Source organism: Saccopteryx leptura, chromosome 9 (genome assembly GCF_036850995.1).
Source record: "Saccopteryx leptura isolate mSacLep1 chromosome 9, mSacLep1_pri_phased_curated, whole genome shotgun sequence".
In the NCBI taxonomy this organism is placed as follows: domain Eukaryota; kingdom Metazoa; phylum Chordata; class Mammalia; order Chiroptera; family Emballonuridae; genus Saccopteryx; species Saccopteryx leptura.
This window is the reverse complement of record NC_089511.1, coordinates 51,985,404-52,007,980: the sequence shown is the minus strand read 5'-3', so window position 1 is coordinate 52,007,980 and position 22,577 is coordinate 51,985,404. Positions and strand designations below refer to the sequence as shown.

The 22,577-nt window shown below is 35.3% G+C and overlaps 1 protein-coding gene across 3 annotated transcripts in view; it reads right to left on the bottom strand.

Annotated features, from left to right (window-relative positions):
• The window catches only part of PRKG1 (protein kinase cGMP-dependent 1), a 1,422,417-nt gene that overhangs the window by 27,337 nt on the left and 1,372,503 nt on the right, over positions 1-22,577 (bottom strand). For all 3 annotated transcript variants that reach the window (XM_066349797.1, XM_066349796.1, XM_066349798.1), the window contains 3 exons: positions 22,353-22,449; positions 5,200-5,339; positions 4,261-4,350 (listed from right to left, as the gene is read on the bottom strand). In XM_066349797.1, the coding sequence (XP_066205894.1) occupies positions 4,261-4,350; positions 5,200-5,339; positions 22,353-22,449 (327 nt within the window). The remainder of the gene's footprint in view (positions 1-4,260; positions 4,351-5,199; positions 5,340-22,352; positions 22,450-22,577) is intronic.

Below are 22,577 nucleotides of genomic sequence, written 5' to 3'. Positions count from 1 at the left end.
TTGCTTCAACTACGTGGTCATAAAGCTGGCACAATATATAGTGAGTCTAAAGCCCAGTAATAGTGGCAGCCAGCCTTGGGTCTCAGCATAGCATTTCCCAAGTGCCTCCAAGCCCAGCACAAGTAGCAACCAACCTTTGTAGCTTCTGCTGGGTGGCCCCAAGCTGGGCAAAAATATCAGCTGATTTTAGCCTGCACTGGAGCCGCTCTGAAGAACCTCCAGAACCAACAGATCTGGTGACCTGCTTTAGACCACACCAGAGCACCATCTAACACAGTGGTCCCCAACCTTTTTTGGGCCACGGACTGGTTTAATGTTAGAAAATATTTTCACGGACTGGCCTTTAGGGTGGGATGGATAAATGTATCATGTGACCGAGACAAGCATCAAGAGTCTTAGACGGATGTAACAGAGGGAATCTGGTCATTTTTTAAAAATAAAACATCGTTCAGACTTAAATATAAATAAAACAGAAATAATGTAAGTTATTTATTCTTTCTCTGCAGACCAGTACCAAATGGCCCAAGGACTGGTAACTGTCCGTGGCCCAGGCGTTGGGGACCACTGATCTAACCAGTTACACAAACAACAAACCCAAAGGGTAAACTAGGCTGGCACCAGAACCTCACTAAAGCAACTCCTGCTCCTGTACATTAGCTTGTCTACTGTAGTAATGGCCAGCCCTCACAGAGAGTGTGCCCAAGGATCAAACCCCTCAATGATGTGCCAATAGCAACCAAATCTCAGTACAATAGTAGGGCACACACACGCGTGACAAACCCTGGAATGCCCAGCTCAAGTGACTGGGGAGATTGTGCCATTGGGCTCCATGGGAAGACCACATAAGGCCACTCACCAGGAGATGTAGCAAATCTATCTAATACATAGAAACAAACACAGGAAGTCAGCCAAAATGGGAGACAAAAAAATTCTCCAAATGAAAGAGAACAACATTCCAGAAAGAGAAATAAAAAGAGAGGAGCAACAAAATTCCTAATCTGGTGAAAGAGACATACAAATCAAGGAAGCCCAGATATTCCAAAGAAGATGAATTCAAGGAGGCTCACACCAAGATGCAGAAAATCTCAAAGGTAGGAAGAAAAAAGCAGTTAATTACATTCAAAAAAGTTCCCATAGACTGTCAGCTGATTTCTCAACAGAAACTTTGCAGGCCAGAAAGGAATGGCACAAAATATTCAGTGATAAAAGGTAAAGACCTACAACAGAGAATGCTCTAGCTAGCAAAACTATAATTTAGAATAGAAGGAGAAATAAAGTTTTCCAGATAAGAAAAAGCTAAGGAAGTTCATCACCAATAAATCAGAATTACAAGAATTGGTAAAGGGACTTCTTTAATAGAAAATGTATGAATATAAAAATATAGAAAAAAACTCCACTGACAAAGGAAAAAGTATCAGTCAACTATAAAGCCAGTGCAAAGGTTAAAAGTAGAAAGATCATGTGTAACTACAACAATAAATTAAGGAATACACACAAAAGAAGAAATGACAGAAACATTAACACTCTCCACAATATTGCTGAACTCAAGGAAAATAATAATTGAAAACACATCCAGGAAGACACACGACCAAAAGTGAAATGTGCATGGTTTGAAAATTATGGTCACTAAAGCAATTATTTAATACATTTATGTATAGAGTAACATGTATATTAATATATTCAAGTTAAGTAAATAGTTGAAATGTTAAATGTTATTAGATTAATATATATATTAAATACTAATACTATAATATATAAAAGCTAATAATATATGATATTTTAAAATTATTTTAACCATTTAGCTTTTTAAGAAAGTTGCAGGAGTTGCCAATTCTTTGTGTTATGGAAGAAAAAGAATAAAATATAGTTTATACCCTGACCTGTGGTGGCACAATGGATCAAGTGCCGACCTGGAATGCTGAGGTCGCCAGTTCAAAACCCTGGGCTTGCCTGGTCAAGGCACATATGGGAGTTGATCCTTCCTTTCTCCTCCCCCCTTCTCTCTCTCTCTCTCTCTCTCTCTCTCTCTCTCATTCTCTCTCTTTTTCTCTCTTTCCCTGTCTCTCTTCTCTAAAATGAATAAATAAAAATAATTTTTAAAAATTGTAAATATATATATATAATTTATACCCACCTACTTCAAATAATGGAAAAGAATTTGTGAAAAGCAAAAAGTCATAAATTAGAAGATAAACTATGATAGCAAAAAAAGAGGAAAACAGAAATAATTGCAACAATGTTATAGTTCATATCTCAAAAATAAGAAACTGTTTGATAGTCTTCAAATCCTGTTTATATGTATGATGTCATTTTAATTCTTACTTCTTGATAATAAATAAAAACTGTTCTGTGTTCCTTTCTATGCTGATGAGAAGAAAAAAAGAGGCAGCATATCATCACCTCAGCTACTAGGTAAAAGGAGAATGTCTTGTTACTATTAGGGATTTTCTGAGCTAAATCCCTAACCTCAGAGGTATTATCATATCAGTAAAGGAAAGGTCCCACATGACTCTCTTGAAATGAACCCGAATACATTTCCTTTATGCTTCCAGAATTGCTTTTTCTCTGGGACACAAAAAGAAAATGAAATAAAGGGAACAACATGTATTGACTAAGGATGTTTTTCATATGCATTGTGAGTAACAGTATATAATTACTTGCTTTATCACTTGACATTTTTTGTCCTAATAATTAACCTTTAGGATTTTCAGCCTCAAACAATGAAAATGTTAGTCGGTGTCAACATTAATTGGAGCCTAGATGTCCAAAATTATGCTTTCCCCCAGCAATTTCTTAAGTACAAAGTAAAAGTTTCAGAATAAAAGCAATAATGCTAATTGTAAATGTAAGAAAGAAAGTTGGCAGAAGGAAATGATTCTGAGGTGATTTTATATATAATAGTTCCATTGCTTTTAATGTTGAGGCTTCAGCCCTTCTGAATCTTTAGGAAGGACCAGGTAATTGATATTTCTCTAGCTCATGATTCTTCAGAGAATATTATGTACCCTGGGGTCCTGAACAGCTGTGTATCCCAAACTCAAGAATGATAAAAGGGAGGGAAAATGAAAGAATAAAAAATCAGCCTATTGGAGAGAAAGGACCATTCATTGACATTGTGCCTCCATGCCTTTCTCTCAAGATAAGATGTTTAACAGCAACCCTTAGCTGCCCTGACAAATCAAAATCCATCACACTCACAAGTCTTGGCTGGCAATTATGAACTAAGAATCTTAATAGAAGTTTAAAATAGCCGTTCCTTTCTTAATGTGGTTTATTATTGCTTTCATGTTTACTTTTCCTTGCAAATTGTCTATTTATAACAAAATATAGAGATTTCAAATAAGTCAATGAATTGAAAGATCAGGTCAAAACCATATAGTAGAACCATACTAGGATAAATCAGTCATTTACTCATAACTGAGACTATTAAGTTTGTGCAAAAGCCCATAAATTTTGAGACGTGGGACCATATCTGTTTATCTTTGTATCCTCAGCCTCCAGCAAAATGCCTGGCACATCATATGTCCTCAAACATGAACTAAAATAATGTAACAATCCACTATGACATAGTAACTTAGTACAGATGTTAACCCTTTCCCTATTGCCAACACGATGCATTCTCATGTATGCTTATTTACCTTAAATAAGATATCATAAGAACACAATTAGAAATCAGACTTTAAATTAATAGCTTACAAGGAACCACTTGTTCTATTCTGAGATATCTTCAAAATAACAAGTTGTCAAAAAGTAACTTGGCTCTGTGGGAACATCAAGGCTGACTATGGTACAGTTTCAGAAAGATGTCACCCAATGAAGAAGAGTGTGCAGATAAGACTAGAACAAAGAGAATAAAAGAGATATCTAAAGCTAAATGTTCAAAAGAAACAAGGATGATTTTTGAATGTTATTAGATCATTAATAGAAAATAATCAAAAGATTGTTCACAAGAAAAAACATGGTCTTTTTTTTTAAGGAAACATTTAGGATTGGCAATAATAACTCATACCTCACCAGGTATCATTTGTACTGTGGACTAAGCCTATATCAATAGTTACAAATCTGAAACACAGTGAGTTTTGTATTTATAGTAAATTGTATGTGTATAGTGGATTGTACCCCATATTTATGTTACATTTTAAAAACATAAGTGCATGTGAAATATAAATATGATTTTATACTTTATAATAATTAACTCTTCTTACAGACCATCATAGTTAATCACGTTTAAAGATATGAGATATTTCTTAAAACTCCTACCTATCCCTGAGAATGGTCCAGAGCTCTCCACCTAGGCAAGCTTCCATCAACATGTACAAATATTTGCTGTCCTTAAATGTTCTGTATAGTCTGTGAATTGCAAACAAGAAAACAAAGATTATAAACATTATTGCCTTTCAAAAGCATGTGAATGTTTGAATGTTTTGCCAAGCTTGAGATTTTAATAAAAGGTGAGAGAAATCTGAGTTTGCAAATAGGAAAAAGGAGGTAATGGCTCAAAATTAAAACCCAGTGCAGGGGGCTAGTTTCTCCTTTCAAATATATTAATCCCAATGATTATGGACAAAGAGGGCTTCTTGGGATTCCTCAAATTCCAATTTGGTTGGTGTTTCAAGCATGGACTCTTGCCAATATTTAATGGTGATAAACTTGCAGTGTACATAGACATAAAATAGGTCATATTTTATAAATAGAAATGTATAAAATTTGTATACTGTTCAGTTATGCTCACATTATATTCTGCTTTTTAGTAAATGCTACAGGAAGTTAACTAGGAAAGCTTCCTCTGTATTTAAACAAACACCCCATTATTCTTTATTACTGCTCCAGATAGAGATGTAAGTCATTTTGTAAAAAAAAAAATTCAAATATTTAAAGGTAAAATAGTTTGATTTTTGATACTTTATCTCTCAATCTAAAGAGGTCTATGTAGAGTTTCCCAATAACAAAGAGGGTAAAAATAAAATGTTAGATACTCTGCTATCCTCTTTGGGAAAAACACGTTCTTTCCCAAGAATATGATTCTCTTAAAAGAAAAAGATAAAATCATATTTTCAAAAAATCAAAATTCTTAAAAGTCAGATTTAGACTGTTTCTGTGTGTGAATGAATTTGTAATAATGAACGCCAAGTGGCAGAGGGTTTTGCGGTGAGTTGCACTCGGAGTTGGGGACTTCAGTCCCTGGGGTAGGAGCTTCACCTCACGATGAAATCAGAATGAGCTCCCTGCATGATCTGCTTCTCTGAGCGGATGTGCTCCTGCTGTCTTGTATCCACAATGTGGCGTTTCTTGAGAATCTTCATGGCAAAGGTTTTGGATTCTTCACTTTTCAGCTGGACCTTAAAAAAATGTAGAAGGGAGTGAGTGAGACAATGCCCTTAGAGTTACTAAACAGAGTGAACTCTTCACCCCAAATTAACAGGTACGTGGAGCACTTTAGTGACACCCCAGCCACCCACTGAGTCACAAAATAAATCTTTGCTGAAACTGGGATTAAAAATCTAGGGCTCACAACTACTGTCCAATCTCATTCCACTACATCAGATAAATTTGAACCTAACTGGATTTCCAAATAATTTTGTGTACACTTAAATTAAAAGAAAGGAAATACACTTGACTCTCATTTTTTGAAACTTTCATTTCATATAATATGTTTGAGTATACCTGATAGTTTTCCTTCTTCAGTCAAAAAAGGAGAAATAAAATATAATTTCTTCTCTAATTTACTTTGAGTTAGTGTGGCAAAGGATAGGATCGTATGGGCCTTTATGCTTTCTTTTTAGTTCTGGCCTACAAACATTTTAAACATTGTAAGTTTCTGTGACAGACTATTTATTGCCTTTGTAAGACTGCGAAAGCATGAACTTTTATTTCTTCTCTTTTAATCTCCCAGTCTTTTCATTCTCTCACAAGAAAAAAAAAAAAAGAAAGTAAATGTAGCAAGAGGTTTTTCAAGAGATTCTGAAAACATTTTTTCTTCTCGGATATGCACAATAGCCTTAATGGTCTTGGACCTCAGTCTCACTCCTTAGATACACTAATGGAAACACTTAAATTGTGTCTTGATGTCCCCAAGGCCTCCTTACTTCTGTTGCAGCCCCAATGTGGCTCTGAGTCGCTCTGGAGTCCTCACATAGGCGGCTGGTCTGTATGTATTGTTTTACAAAAATTTCAACATGACTTGCAATGAAAACAAGAGAGCTAACAGAATTAATAACTTAATAGCGATATTTAAGAGTTATCATTTAGTGCCCTCCAGCACCGGAATTCCCAAGATAATGCCGAACACCCACATTATCGAGAAATAATGAGAGCTCTGAGGAAAGACCATGACAAACTGCTTCTGCTTTTCAGCAGAAGTATCGCTGTCCGCTCTGCTCTTTGGTTGTGAATGGTTTTTGCTTCATCTTCAGGGACAGCAAAGTTCTAAGTGTCTTGTCCATATACATATGTGCAGACTGAATTCAATCTTAGAGGACACTAATGTGGCAAGTTTCTCGGAAGAGACCATGAGGACACTTCAGACAAACGGGCCTCAGCTTGCTGCCCGCATTTGTGAATCTGTCTGTGAGGTCAGAAGGGAGGAAAAGATAATTGAAAATGCCTTCAGCCAAAGGCACTGTACTGCCTCTGTGAAATTCTTTACAATGAGGGGTTAGTGTGATACAAATGAACTCAGTTGTAGTTCATAATAAAACATGAAATGTGAAAACCTGCTTGTAAAATAAATTTGAACAGATAAAAAAGATAGCATGAAAAATGAGCTGTGTTACTCAAATTCAGAGAAGAAACAAAATCGTATTACTCTTTAGTCTTCAGTGATGGAAACTGTTGTGTAGTTCTCATACCTAATATAAAAATATGCTCTTTAGTTATGATAACATACAGTTTTACTGCTCAGAGGGTAGAAAGAAAAAGCTCAACCTCTAGGGTCATTGGTTTGGACTTAAATCTAGACTGCAGTTAAGGTCTCTCTGTCTCCTATGGAGTTAATGTAACCTTAAATGAGAAGGTATCACCAAATAGATATTCATCAATGATCCTCTTCTCTTTAAAACAAAGCCAGATAATGTCACTCCTTTGCTCAAAACCCTTCACTGGCTTCCCATTTCACTCCTGGTAAAGATAAAGCATCACAAAAGCCTACAAGGTCCTATACAATCTGCACCCCTGCTGCCCATGAAGCTTACTTCCCCTTTACTCACTCTGCTGGTGTCAAATGACCATCTTATTATTATATGATACAAAGCAAGCTCTTGCCTCAGCCTATTTGCTTGTGCTATCCTTCTGCCTGAATATTCTCTCACAGATATCCCCAGAAGTCACCCTCTGGGTCCCCTGAATTCTTTGCTGAAATATTTCCTCATCAGAGTGTCTCTCTTCACATTAGTCTACATAAAAGATGAATCACCCACTTCTCCACTTTTCAGTGTTCTCTATAGCTTTTCTCACAAGCCACTACACTAAATATTTTCTTGATCACTTGTTTAGTATTTGTCTCCTCTCATGAGTCTGTGAGCAACATGAGATGGTGACTGTTTTTGTTTACTGTGCTTGACACAGAGTAAATGCTCATAAAATATTTACTGACTAAATGAATCAAAAGAAGAGTGAAATAAACCATGATGATTTTACCCCTGGAAAAGCCATAACAGAGCTGGCATCTAAGCTCCATATTGTGTATCTCTAAGGTTAACAGGAGAAAAGCTAGGGAAGCTACAATAACAAGCATGTAGTATTTGGTCTATTTTTTCTTTCCAGAAGCACCTTAATTATGCATAACAGAAAAGAAAAGATTTCCACATGTTAATGCTGTACAGGAAATATATATGACCAAATAGCTACATGATTCAGCCCTGAATTTTCCAGTTTTATTTTTACGTTTTAAACTTGTTTTTCCTTGAATGACTAACACTATATTCTCAATTATAGAAACTACTAGATTAACAAAGTCATCGCTAAGATAATATCTAGTTGGCTGCCAACTAGATCTTGGGGTCAGTTAGCTCTTGGGACTATGACTATCTCTTTAGACTCTGTTTTACTAGCCTTTAAAACTCTTTGCTTCCCTTCTAATTAATGAATTATTTGATTCCAAGTGTATTTATTATTTTGTTATAACCAGCTTATTGCTGTTATAACTACACTCATGTGTTTAATTTCTTTCACTCTAACCAGGATTTTAGGTGTAAAATTTACATGCTTTGTTATTTCTTAAATGGTTTTGAACCTTCTATTAGGAAGAATTTAGGGAATTAAGCAAAGCCATCAGGAGGAAGTCAGAGAGAAATAGGGAAAAACCTTCATTAAACATAAACTAGTGAGTATGTTCATAAGCATTATTTCATGTAGTCTGAATGGCAGCTTTTAACAGCAGAAGGTTTTGTTTTGTTTTTATAAATACTTCATAATCAATAACAACAAGAGTTAATATTAAAAATGCTCTTATTAGGTGTCACAAGTAGTGTCCTAAATGAGTTTTCTTACTTAGTTTTCCTGGAAACCCTTTGTAGATACAATTATCATTCGATTTTTCAGAGGAGCAAATTCAGAATTACCAGAGAGGTCATTATCTTACCCTAGGCCACAGAGCTATCAAGTAGCAGAATTGGATTTGTTCTCAGGTTTTATTAGCCCAAGGTATTTCCATTATGTGATACTGTCCATCAGCTGAATAAAACATAAATTAAAAAACACAGTGATTGATGCTTTACAAATGAGAGTTTAATGGAGTTGGCTAACTCATAGACTCACTGTGAGAAAAGCTGAACCATGTATTATAACTTTTAAGCTTTACCCATGCTAGACATGCAGTATAAGAAACCAGCCAAAACTTCACTGTCATTTTTCTAGGCACTTATTAGAGAGCTCAATGCATTGTCAGAGATATGGGTACCTTAGTCCTTGAATCCTGCAAGGAGAAGCCAACAGTGTGGGGAGGGAAGGGGAAAAGTAGGAGAGGGTTGTGTAACAGCTGGTGGTTGGCAGATGGCTGCTGCCAATGGAAAGTACACAGAAGTTACAGAGATCATTGGGAATCAGCTTCATTAGTTGCCAATTTAGTAAGTATTAATTACAAAGAGTTTATAGAAACCTACAGCTTGCCTATTAAACCTTTAATTAATTTATTGAATGATTGATTGATTTTTAGAGAGAGACAGGAAGAGAGAGAAGAAAAACCAGTTTGTTGTTCCACTAATGCTTTCACTGGTTAACTTCTGTAAGTTCCCAGACCAGGGAATCAAACCTACAACCTTGGTATATGAGGACAACACTCTATCCAAATGAGCTACCTAGCTTGGGCCTCTAAGAAGGCTTTTTGTTTCATCTTTGCTTAAGTGGTGGCAGCCTTTGGGCTAACACCACTGTTTGCACTCTGTAAAGACCTCACTAGTACTTTAGAGCACAACACTTAGAATGTCTACTTTAATTTTAAACTAGAATGCCACAGACCCATAGGACCTAGCTCTTACCAGGGAAATCAGAGCCCCGGGGACCACTGGTGTGAGCTAACCCACAAAGATAGTCTGTTACACTGAAGTTCATTTTCTGAATAAAGTTTGAATAAAGTCATGAGAAATCTTCTCTTCATGCACCAACAGCTGCCTAAAGATCATTTAAGAATGCTCAACTATCAGATTAGCCATGCCAAAATGCTGGAGTGTGCCTCTCCCCTCTGGTTATAGTTCTTAACCAGATTCACATAATTAGGAAAACTTTCACCACCAAGTAAACCAGTAAGCAAACTATCAGGTTTTCTACCCATGCAAAAACTCTAGATTGTTTTGTCTCCATCATTTTCCAATATTCCTCTCTTGCCAGACAACTCATTAAAGTCTCTTTAGATACTGGCCTCAAACTCTACACTCTGGAAAACAACCAGTTCAGTTCCCTAGCAGTACAGTAACCAAGCTGAAGCAGTGTATAAAGCAGCCATAAAATTGCCATAACATTTCAGGGGAAAAAATGGCATAAAGTTGCTGTACATTAAAACCCTGAATCCATAGTGAACTAGATTTACAATTATACATATTGAAAGTAAAAACATTTCATGTGGCCCTGGCCTGTTGGCTCAGTGGTAGAGCATCGGCCTGGCGTGCAGGGGTCCCGGGTTCAATTCCCGGCCAGGGCACACAGGAGAAGCACCCATCTGCTTCTCCACCCCTCCCCTTCTCCTTCCTCTCTGTCTCTTTCTTCCCCTCTCGCAGCCAAGGCTCCATTGGAGCAAGGTTAGCCCAGGCGCTGGGGATGGCTCTATGGCCTCTGCCTCAGGCACTAGAATGGCTCTGGTTGCAACAGAGCAATGCCCCAGATGGGCAAAGCATCGCCCCCTGGTGGGCATGCCGGGTGGATCCCTGTCGGGCCCATGCAGGAGTCTGTCTGACTGCCTCCCCATTTCCAACTTCAGAAAAATACAAAAAAACCCCAAACATTTCATGTAAAACAATTTTAGCTTAGGAAAATATGAACCAAAAAGAGCTAATCTTTAGAGATACAAAATAAGTTGATAGTTGCCTTATGTGGGGCTGGGAATAGAGAATATTTGCAAATAGGCACAAGTGTTATTATTGGAGAGATAGAAATGGTCTAAAACTGGATTGTGGTGATGGTTGTTCAGTTTTATGGTATGTAATCACCTCTCAACAAAGCTGTCAAAGAACTTTAAAAAGAGGACAGTGCCGGAAAAGATGTATTTTGACATTTTCTAGTTCTTATCTTTATTGATTGTGAAAAATATTTTTAAATTACTTTTTAAGGAATTAAATGTTAGAAAAACATTTCCTTCAATACTTATCTTTACCCCTTTAATAAGTTACTCAATTAATCAAGATTATATATTTCATTTCTATTCTAGTTTCTATGAACTATTAACATTTTTATTAAAAAATCATCTTTTTTTATTACTTATCTACTTGCTATTTACTCAAAGTTCTAAATTTATACAAACTCTCACTTTCATAAAAAGGTAAGATCATGGGTCAATTTAAGCAAAATGTGCATAATCACCACAAAATTATTTAAAAATATTTAGTCAAATAATAGGAATCTGCTGGGAAATGCCTTTTACTATTTTAATAATGTATATCTATCCTGCAATTATATGCAAGTTTATATAATCTTCTTGATATTCATATATCGCCCTTATAATATGGTAATAAAACCACTTTATCTTATATACACAGATATTGTAAGATCGAATACTTTAAAAATACTACACAAGAATTATTATCATTACTACTATGACTTCTAAGATATATGGGAATGCTAATTTAAATAGATACTTGTAAATGTTTTACTATTACAATTTATAGTTATGTTTTTTAATTTTTTTGCTACAACCAACTGAATGAAAAATTTGTCAGCATTTAAGGCAGTTTTACTTTTACAGAGAATGAAAAAGAAATGCTTTTACTCTGAAGCAAATAACCTGCATATGAAATTCTAATATGCCCACATTGTCAGGGGGGAGCTGACTTACTATATTCATAAAAGAAAGTAAACTTGTTTGTTTGTTTGTTTGTTTGTTTTCTAATTGAGAGGAGGGGAGACAGACACCAGCATGTGCCCCAACTGGGATCCACCCAGCAACCCCCATCTGGGGCCGATGCTCAAATCAACCGAGCCATCTTCAACACCTGAAGCCTTTGCTGGCACCAATCAAGCCACTTGCTGTGAGAGGGTAAGAGAGAGAGAAGGGGAAAAGGGAGGGAAAGAGAAATAGATGTTTGCTTCTCTTATGTGTCCTGACCAGGGATCAAACCCGGGATGGCCACATCCTGGTTGACGCTCTATCCATTCCAGGGCCAGAGAGTGAATTACTTTTAAATATACAAAAAGCTTCTATTCTGCAAATTTGTCTTGAGTTGTATTCATTAACATTTCCTAACCAAAAAATGCTAATCCTTATATGAGAATTACTTTACTCTGTACAGTGGCACTATAAATTTTAACAAGCCTAATTATAATCTTAGAAAAACTCATGTTCATTTTCAATTAGTTGGTAACAATCTCTTTTCAAACTAGTTGCCCACAATTTTATTCCTCATCTTTCTCTCTGCACTACACAATAACATCACACATTCTTTCCCCTTAGTCAATGTCTAACAAGATCAAACCAGAGCATCATGTTTGTGCCATAGGATACACAAAGGAGAACTTAACACATAGGGAACTTAACACAGGCTGCATGACATATATCCAAATGACACAGAGAATGTAAAGGATAGATTATGAGTTTAACAGAGATGTCACAGCTGAAAAGGTATAGTAGAATGATGCTTTTGTAAAATTTTATATGTAAATCCTCTTATTTTGTTAATAACCACTAAGTTATATATATAGTCAGGAATGCATTTTCAGAAAGAAAGAACATAAAAATTAGCTTATTTTCTTTATTTATAAGTAAATTATTGCCTGACCTGTGGTGGCGCAGTGGATAAAGCATCGACCTGGAAATGCTGAGGTCACTGGTTTGAAACCCTGGGCTTGCCTGGTCAAGGCACATATGGGAGTTGATGCTTCCTGCTCCTCCCCCCTTCTCTCTCTCTGTCTCTCCTCTCTCTCTCTCTGTCTCTAACTCTCCTCTCTAAAATGAATAAATAAAAAAATAATTAAAAAAATTTTAAATTAAAAAAAAGTAAATTATTTTCTTATTTTCTTTTTTTAGCCTTGCTTTCATTCTCACCTTTATCTCAACCGCTCATCAAAAATATAGAAAATCCCATTTGCTTTATAACTTGCCTTCAGATTTAAAATTCAATTCTATAGCTAGTGACAACAAACAACAAGAAGTAGCTATACTATTAATTCAAATTAATCAAGGATGTTATTTTTATAGAGAAGATAGTTTAAAATTTTTTTTCAAAAAAATACTTAACTTTCTTTTTTATTTTTACTTTTTTTTTTCTGAAGTGAGAAATGGGGAGGCAGAGAGACAGACTCCCACATGCACCCGACCAGGATCAACCTGGCAGGCCCGCTAGGGGGTGATACTCTGCCCATCTGGGGTGTTGCTTCTTTCTACCAGAGCTATTCTAGCACCTGAGGCTGAGGCCATGGAGCCATCCTCAGTTCCCAGGCCAACTTTGCTCCAATGGAGCCTTGGCTGCGGGAGGGGAAGAGAGAGACAGAGAGAAAAGAGAGGGGGAAGGATGGAGAAGCAGATGGGTGCTTCTCCTATGTTCCCTGGCTGGGAATCAAACCCAGGACTTCCACACACCGGGCTGACGCTCTACCATTGAACTAAATGGCCAGGGTCAAAAGATATTTCACATTCAATTTAGAAGAAGATCATAAAAAAATTTATACTTCTCTATTTTTCACTACAATATGAAGAAATCACTTGCAATTCAAAAAACATTAGATTTCCCTTAATCAGAAATTAGCAATCATTCATTTTGACTATATTGATTTGAGACTGTTTACTGAAATATACAATTGAAACATACCATTTCTCTCCCCTACAATATCTGTGTTAAACCTTATTTCATTTTGTGATTATTATTAAAATTGACATTTATATTGCATTACCCAAAATACACTTTATTTTCCTTAATCAAATAATCAAATACGTTTTATCCCACCCAAGATTTTACTTCTATGACTTACTCATATAAAAATGCTACATGCAATAGTCTTAAAACTTGCTTACACATTTCTAAATTCATGGCTTGAATATTTTACATACTGTAATTCAACTTACCCTAAAACTTAAAGCACATTTATAATCTAAAACTTCACATAGATGGAGTCGAATATTCAATTTTTTCATTTATTCACTGTGAAGATTTAAAATGTGTTGAATGTAAGAATCACATAGCACAAAACTCAACTCTGAGATGTAACCAGGCTAACTCATGAAAGGTCTTGCCTTTTAGACATACTTTAGAGATGCAGGGCATAAATAAGTCATGGCTTTTTTAACTGTTACTAGAAGAATTTTAATCAAATGGCTTATAGTCAGATGTTAATGTAGTAATATATGCTATATTGAAACTCACCCTTTCTAATATTCATAAAATGAAAAAAACCTTTTTCCTCAAAGGTTTTTATAATTTTTTATAATTCAAAAGTTTCACAAGATTTTGTACAACTATAAATGTATTTCTAATGTAGTTAAGTCAGTTCAACACATATTTACTAGTTTTTGCTCATGGCTGATAGGGTTAAGAACCCAGCCATCTGGCCCACAAAATCCAAGAGTTTAATGTTCAAGCTAATACTAAGTGGTGTATGCCAATGGTAATGGGGAATAGTAATATGAGAAAGAGATTATGAATTATTAATAAGTTAAATGTGTACATTTGATGAGCTACACTGAAACGTACAGAATGATCTTTTCTATTTTTATTTCCAGAAAGTAAGATCATTTTATTTCAAAGCACATGGGTATTTTCAATATTGCTAAAATACACAAGGGGACTATGTTTTCTTCTTCTGGAAGGGATCTCTCTTTGAAAGTGTTTACATAAAATTTTCAGGTAAGTAGAATATATTTTGACACAAAGAATCTACCTTATTCAGAAGAGAAATTATACTGTTTATCTCTGGTAGCAGTACCACCTAAAAATATTCTGTCTGGTCACCTTACAGCCTATTCTTTTATTTCATGAATGAAAGTTTAGAGCTGAGTCTGTGTTTATATGCTTTCATCGCTTGACTTAATACACCAAAATGCCTAATACTTTAAAGTCTAATCACTTTTAAGAATATAATACAGTTATACTCTACCTATTGCTATCTAAAACATTTTCTCACTGCTCTTCCATACACCTTGTACTTTAGTCAGGCCACCTGCTTCGGTGGCCTGTGAAAACATGTGGCCTTCTGTGTTGTAATCTTTGCCTGGAATGGCCTTTGCCCATCTGTTTACTTAACAACTAACCTATTCTCTAAACCCTGGCTTGAGTCCTGTGTCTTCTCAGGGCCTTCTCTATACCTGCGACTCCAAATGTTCTTTCTCTTTTTGAAATACTGAGAATCCATCTGCATAATTCAGAATTTAACATAATACTAATGAATTTCATTTGATGTTTTTCATATATGTTGATTCTATCTTCTTACTTAGGAGAAGACAGACATCCCTTGAAGGCAAGAATTATAGCTAATGTTTCTATATACCACAAAGCATATATATATTGTGACAGAGACAGTGAAAGACAAAGAGAGGGACAGATAGGGACAGACAGGAAGGGAGAGAGATGAGAAACATCAGTTCTTCATGTAACACCTTAGTTGTTCATTGATTGCTTTCTCATATGTGCCTTGACTAGGGGGCTACAGCTGACTGAGTGACTCAAGGAAGGAACCTTGGGCTCAAGCTGGTGAGCCTCCCTCAAATCAAATGAGCCCACGCTTAAGCTGGCGACGTTGGGGTTTTAAACCTGAGTCCTCTGGGTCCCAGTTTGACGTTCTATCACTGTGCCACTGCCTTGTCTGGCTGTAGGTAATTTCTTAATAAATAAATTGTTGCTGAATGTGATGTGCCTATAATTTCACTTGGGTAAAAAAAATCAAATTTATGTCACAGAAAACTAAAAGACAAGTATGACCAAGTGTTAACTTTTGCATAAAATGTTTTATCACCCATTATCTTAAGACTTCTAGATTTATATTGATCTTTCTAGAATAACAAGCAGGTTTGGAGGAGGAATTATTAACTTAATACTTTACCATAAGACACTGATTTCAAACACTTTTAATAAAAATGTTCATTTTAACAGATAGCTAGAATAGAAAATTCCTATAATTTCAACAGATGTGCAAGAAAGTAACTGTTCTATTATACTTGTCATTATTGTGTAGTCAAATTTTTACAATTACCAGTGTACAAAAGAAAATATATTCTACTGTAACATGATGAAGTAAGCCATATCTTACTTTATTAGCCTATACCAAGGTTGAGGCTGGCTTTACTACCTGTGATTTCTGCCGTATAGTTAGATATCTTAGGAGTCCCATTATAGTGTGACTGCACCTATTACACTCAATTATCATTTACTGGATTGGATTTTTGTTAGCTATCTAAATAATGTTTTTTTGTAGAAATCAGTACTATGTATCATAGTGAATAATTTGCGTCAGTTCGCTTTTGAAGAGGAAATATAAAATGAGGATGGCATATTTAGTGATAGACCAAGTAGAGTACGCCTAGAAACATGGCTGTGTTAAATTGAGGCAAAATGGAAGTTTTCAGCTAGTGTTGGGTACGTAGCCACTTTGGTTGCAGACAACACAAGGTCTCGGGGCAGCAGGGTTCCCCCAGGCACCCTCCACAGTGTAAATCACCGGGGAGCACACCTGCCAGCGCTGCCCAGAGATCCCGGAGCTATTCTAGCTCACTGTCACGTGGCTTGGCAGTAAAAAGCTCTTGAAATATTTTCATCTTACATGGGGTTTCCCTTTGGAGTTAAGCTGTCTGCCTTTCAGAATCATGAAACAAAACTCTGTTGATTGAGCAAAGTGTTTATCACCTAATTTCTTGCTTGATCATCTTTTAGGCTCTATTTTATTTTAATTGGCTCACATAGCCCTCCAGGCCTGCTTGCCTACAACAGACAATACCCAGGAAGCTAACAAAAATACCCTGAGAGGGGAGTGGATGCCCGTAGGTATAGCCCAAAGCCCCTGCTACACAAATGTGGCTGACTGAGTATGCCATGCTTCTTGCAACATGTACACTGCCCCATTCTGGGCAGCCTGACTCTGGGATGGTGTCCTAGAAGGAATGAGAGGTTTTAGAAGAATGTGGATAAACTGGGTAAGACTCAGCAGTCTGCACTGAAAGCAATCTCCCATTGAGAGGTTAAGAGGTAGGGCTTTACAATTTAGAAGAGAGATGGATAAATCAAAACAGACCATTTCAGGTACGCAAAGGTTCAGTGTGAGGAAAATTGAAAATTATTTTCCATCTCCACTCATGATAGATCAGAAAGTAAGGAGCGTTAGTGGTTTGGGGAATTCAATACAAGCTATCACTGAAGGTCATTTGAAGACCTCAGGCTCTTATTTTGGAGAAATGCTTGTACTCTCAATGCTTAGCCTAGCAATGGGAGAGAAAAGAGTTCAAGTATTCCATTCCCTTCCTTTTCTATGACGATACCTGGAAATAAGAAAGATAGGTATCATTAGCATATCTTAACATTAATGATTAGTAAAACAATATTGACAATACTTACTGACCTATGACGTATGTGGTCCCATTTGGGGGCTTGAACTCATATAATTTTTGCAACTTTGTGAGACTCATATCCTACTGTTATCCTCATTTTGGAGATAAGGAAGCTGAGGCTCAGGAGGTTTGAATGAAAGACTAAGCATTCACAGCTGGTAAGATCTGAATTCTGAAATTCTAATTGCCATGTTCTAGCTTTTCACTATCCCTTATCCTGTCTTATCCTCCACAGACATTTTACCACCAAGACCAGCAAAACATTCAAGGAGGGAAAGCCCCTGAAAGTTTAACAGAAATAAAGATGAATAATAGAATCATAATATTTATTCTAGGTTTATTCTAACACAGATTCTGGAAATAGAAAAGATTTCTTTTTAAACAAAGGTGTACATGTGACAGTGAAGTAACATTTGTTTGATTTCATTGTGATGGCTGTTGGTGGTGGTGATAAGAATCTAAATACTTTTAGAAGCCAGATAATAGAAAAAGCTTTTAGTTAAACAATCAGTAATTCAGGGCAGTAACAATAGCTCTTTCAATGACTGTGTGTTCTTAGCTCATTTATATGATTTCTATTTGACTTTTTTCCCTGTCAAATGTAGATCATGCCACATGTCCTCTTTCCAGGAGAGTTATAAAGGCAAAATTGTATAATGGATATGAAAGCAATTTGAAGTTCATAAAGCAGCATTCAAATAAAAAGTTTGATTATTTTAGTTAGGAAGGAATATCAATTAATTAGTAATCATTATTAATATCAGTTTATTAATAAATTGTTCTTCAATAGCTTTATTTTATAAGAGCAGGCCATAATGTTTCCATTGTTTTTTTATGTCAATGACTTAACTCTTCCTCTGTCAGAAATACACCTCTCCAAGAAATCTTGTTCCTTGATGCCTTGAGCACATGCTGCTCAGACTTTGATTATAAGTTTATTTACTAGTTTGCATAATTGTTCCTTCCAGCAAATAGTGAGCCCATAGAGGTAGGTGCTATTTTCTATTAAAGTTTATAGATCTTAGCAGAGAGCTCACTACATAAACATATAAAAAATGATGGAAAAAAGATATAATCCATGAAGACAGTAATTATATTTTCTAGATCTTTGTTCTTATATATTTTGTCCATGTATGTTGTTCTGGTATGGGAGGTAATGAATTGCTGGATAATGAGATTTTTATATCTAACATTTAAAACAACCACTACATAGCATTTTCAGATTAAAAAGTTTGAGTTGTACAAGTCCATTCTAAAAAGTAAGCTCCTCTCTTAACAAAGGCAAAAGTAAAATAAATTAGGAATATGACCATAAAGCAATGGGATTTTTTATTTGTGATTTGTAAAATCAATCTTTGTATTTTACAGTCACACTTTAGAAATTAAGAGGTTTACCTAGATGTCTTTACTTTAGTTAGTAAATCACATATAAAAAGAGAGCTGAGTTCTTTTGCTGAATGTTATTATAAATAAATGTGGCTTTCTGAAAGATATAATGTTAAACAGGTAGCACTGAATGAATTAGAAAGTTCATTCTTCAAAATAAAAGACATGGGCAGAAAACATGGTATATGCCTGAAAACAGAAAAAGAAAGCAGTAAAAATGGCTTCAAAGGTAATGGTTGTGAACAGGACACGTCTGATATTAAACTAGTTAAAATTAGTTATGCTAAATGTATTTATGAAATAGAGTGAATAGCTTAACGGAACTCTCTTTCATATAAAACGTTTACTTTAAGCTACTGATCTTGTCACTACACAAATACTTAAGTTTGTACTAAAATTCAATTCACAACTCTTGAATTTGGCAGTTCACTACTTATCAATACTCCTGCCTGAAATATATTCCTGCATCTAAATTCATTTAAATTGACATGAATGATAAAAATTAAGAAATGCTAAGAAGTCTTAGAAGGACATATCATTATGTAAAATAACATGAACACAGCTATATAAACTACACTTCTAACAAAATTTGAACAGGAAATGGGGTTCAAAAATTTAAATTCTTGATTCTTCATACTCACTTTAAAAGTTTATAATCTTATAATCTAATCTATTCCTGGGGGGGTGTAAATACTATTGTAAAACTAACATGTAATGTGATATTTTTTTACAGTGTCACTTACCTAAACAACTTTATAACTGTACTAAAGACTGCTATGTTCAAGGAATCAGTATATGTGTATATATGTATGAAATGAGTCCATGTCAAGGTTGTATGGCTTAAAATAGCACTCAATAATATTGATAAAATTATCTTGCATGCATCATTCTCAGAGAGTCTGAAAAGAAAACTTCTGCAATCACAACAGAACTAGGATCTGCCTAGATCCTCCTCCTAGCTATGAATAATGTGGATACTGCTCTAAAGGTACACTCTGCTCCCTGTGTAGTAACCTCTGTCTTCACGGTGGTTTACTATATGCTATGATGATGATATGTGCAACTACAGTAAAAGTGTTGAGGCCAAATCCCAATTGTAGAACCACTGAATGCATGTAAAAGATGAACAATTACAGAGGACATATTTTATACCCAGTAATTAATATTGTCAGGCAGTTAGTAAGTGGTGAGAACTTGGAGCACTGGATTCTAGGGTATAGTGAGCAGTGAAATGGCTAGTCCACATTGAATAGCGAAGGAAATTTGGATATTCCAATTATTCCCACAGTGAGTTTTGGGAAATGCAAGATTATAAAAGGTATCAGAGGTTAAGGACATGTGTCTTTTCCCCTAATGTACCTAATGACCAGTTATGGATTTATCATTCATCAATGTTTCTAAAGTTTTTGAAAACTGGGATATAGCTTTAACACACATTAATTCCTGTGGTATGGTTTTTATTAGTCTGTAAAGATCTATGTAAAAATAAGATATAATGTTCATGAAAAGAAAATGAAGCTAAAAGACCTTTGACTCTCTCTACTAGAATGGAGGTTATACATGAATGTGTATATACTCAGACACACACATACAGACACACACAGATACCCACACAACTACAAAACACAAACACACACATGTTTTCTTTTTAAACTGTGTTACTTTTTGAATGTCCATATTTAACCTTCTCTTATTTTGTCATTAGCTGCTTGTCTCTTCTCACACATGAAGGGGATTTTCTAGAAGTTTTGAATTATCTGCTTGGCATTGAATTGCTCAGCTTGAAGTGGTCTCAGTATCTGTGAGCAATTTTTAACATTTCAACAATCCAACATAAATTCTTATACTACATTTCATAAAACATCCCACTGGTACTTTGAAAGTTCACAACTGGAAGTTCTCAGACCTCTAGTAGTCCACATAGTAGTTATAATGTTGATTTTTATTTTTTTTTGCCAACTAAAACAGCAATATTATTGCCTGTAGTATTTAAAAAATATTTAAGAAATGAAAACAACAACAAAATCAATCTGTAGGGAATTCTGTCCTCTATACTGCTTCATTCAGAGAAGGGTTTTGACACATACAACTATGTCAATAAACCCACCAGACAATAAGCCTTCCATGGCAAGGAGCTCTCACCTCTGTCCTATTTATATCTTCCAACCCCCCCCCCCCAGTGCAAAGCTGTTCATGTATAACACTGTTAATTCATCTTTACTAGCTATATGACCAGTTATCACAAAATTTAAGTTTCTTGAAAAATAAAGACTACATTAATTGACATAATTCAGAAAAGCAACAGATTTTTTTTCAGATCTTCACTTGATTTTTACTTCTATAACGAAAAATGCCTATATCCTTATAGGCACACTAAGAAGTCAGAACTTATGTCAGATGCCGTACAGGTATTACTATAATATCTTCAATTAGTGTTTAAGGACACATAATGAAACTTCAGTAAGACATATAATAGCTCTAAAAGCTTCTTGTCTAATATTAAGTAAATAACATCTTTCTGCCTGCTAAAGTCAGAAGACCCAATTGCAGTTCAAATGCACAAATAGCAAAAATAACACTGGGTCAGATATATTTTATGAAGGGTATTTCTCTAGTACCCTGATGGTAACACTAACTGTTTACTTCACTGTACATAGTCTCAGGGAGTTCCTAACATACTGTACTGGTGTCTGATATCAGGGACTCCTTCATTTTCAGCAGAGAGGTGGAAATTAATCTTTGCATTCAAATAGAGCTTATTTCACAGAATTTTAAAATGCAGCTATATAGTCACTAGAATACATTATTTTTCAAATTTTTGTTGCAATGCCACTTTTAAAATTTGTATTTCAAACAAAAGCTTTCATTTGCTTTATATCACTGTATGCAGAATTTAATTTATAAAATTGTACCAAAATGTCTTCATTATCTTCATGAAAACTTAGTTGTGTATGTATAAATGTGTACGATATTAATTATATAAAATATTCAAACTGTATTATTTAATATGGTTGTTGCATATGAAAAAGCACTATCATCTAAACAGGTGCTTGCAACTACACAATCACAGAGTTACTACTACAACATCATTTACTTGACTTTTTTAAAGCAGTGGCAAGGATCATTAATTATATATACAACAATGGGTCAGAGGATCAGGGAACGTGTAGATACTCCAGTACTTTCAGCCTTTTGTATAGTGCATTTTCACCAATGAAATAAAAGTTGGTTTTGCATCTCATTTGCATAATCAAACAGCTCTCTTTGACTTGTCATTTGCTTTTCTGATGTTCTTGCTTAATAAAAAAAATCAAATGCTTCATTTTTATCGCTTCTTATTCATTTTCAAATATCCCCTAATTTTTGTGAGCAGTATATCTCATTTCTCTATATATCTATTTAAATTTACATTTTAATTATTATGATTGTAGATAGGGTACATAATTAAATTAATGAGCAATGCTCAGAACTACGGGAGCAAATAAAGATCATAGAACATCAGCTGGATAAAAAGCACTTTGTGACCTCATTAAGTAAATGTATTTACTTTTCACTGAATAGAAAGTGGTTTTCTAGAAAGTAAATTGGCATGTATTTTTCTTTTTTTAGTTTATTGCCTATATAATAAAACCCACTTTGTGAACTCCGATGTGCTGATATGAAATGATTTGGTACCAATTTTGGAACACTAGCAATAAGAGATGAGAGAGAAGAAATGAGAGAAATCTTATTATGGGAGAAAGAGTTAAAAAGAAAGAGAGAGGCTTTCAAAAGCATTCAAAGAATAACCACCTACCAGTTCTACTCGTCCGAAACCTCCAACTCCAAGGGTGTCAATGATGTTGAAATCAGACAGCTTCAGGTTGGCGAAGAAAGCAGCTTCGGCTTCGTATCTGGATTTTTTGATGCGAAAAAATGGAAATTTCTGAGAGGGGCAAACACGAGTACCGCGGACAACTGTACAGGAGTGACCTGGCTGCGGAACAGGGTTTACCTGCTTAAGTTCCATCTCGCCTCTAGA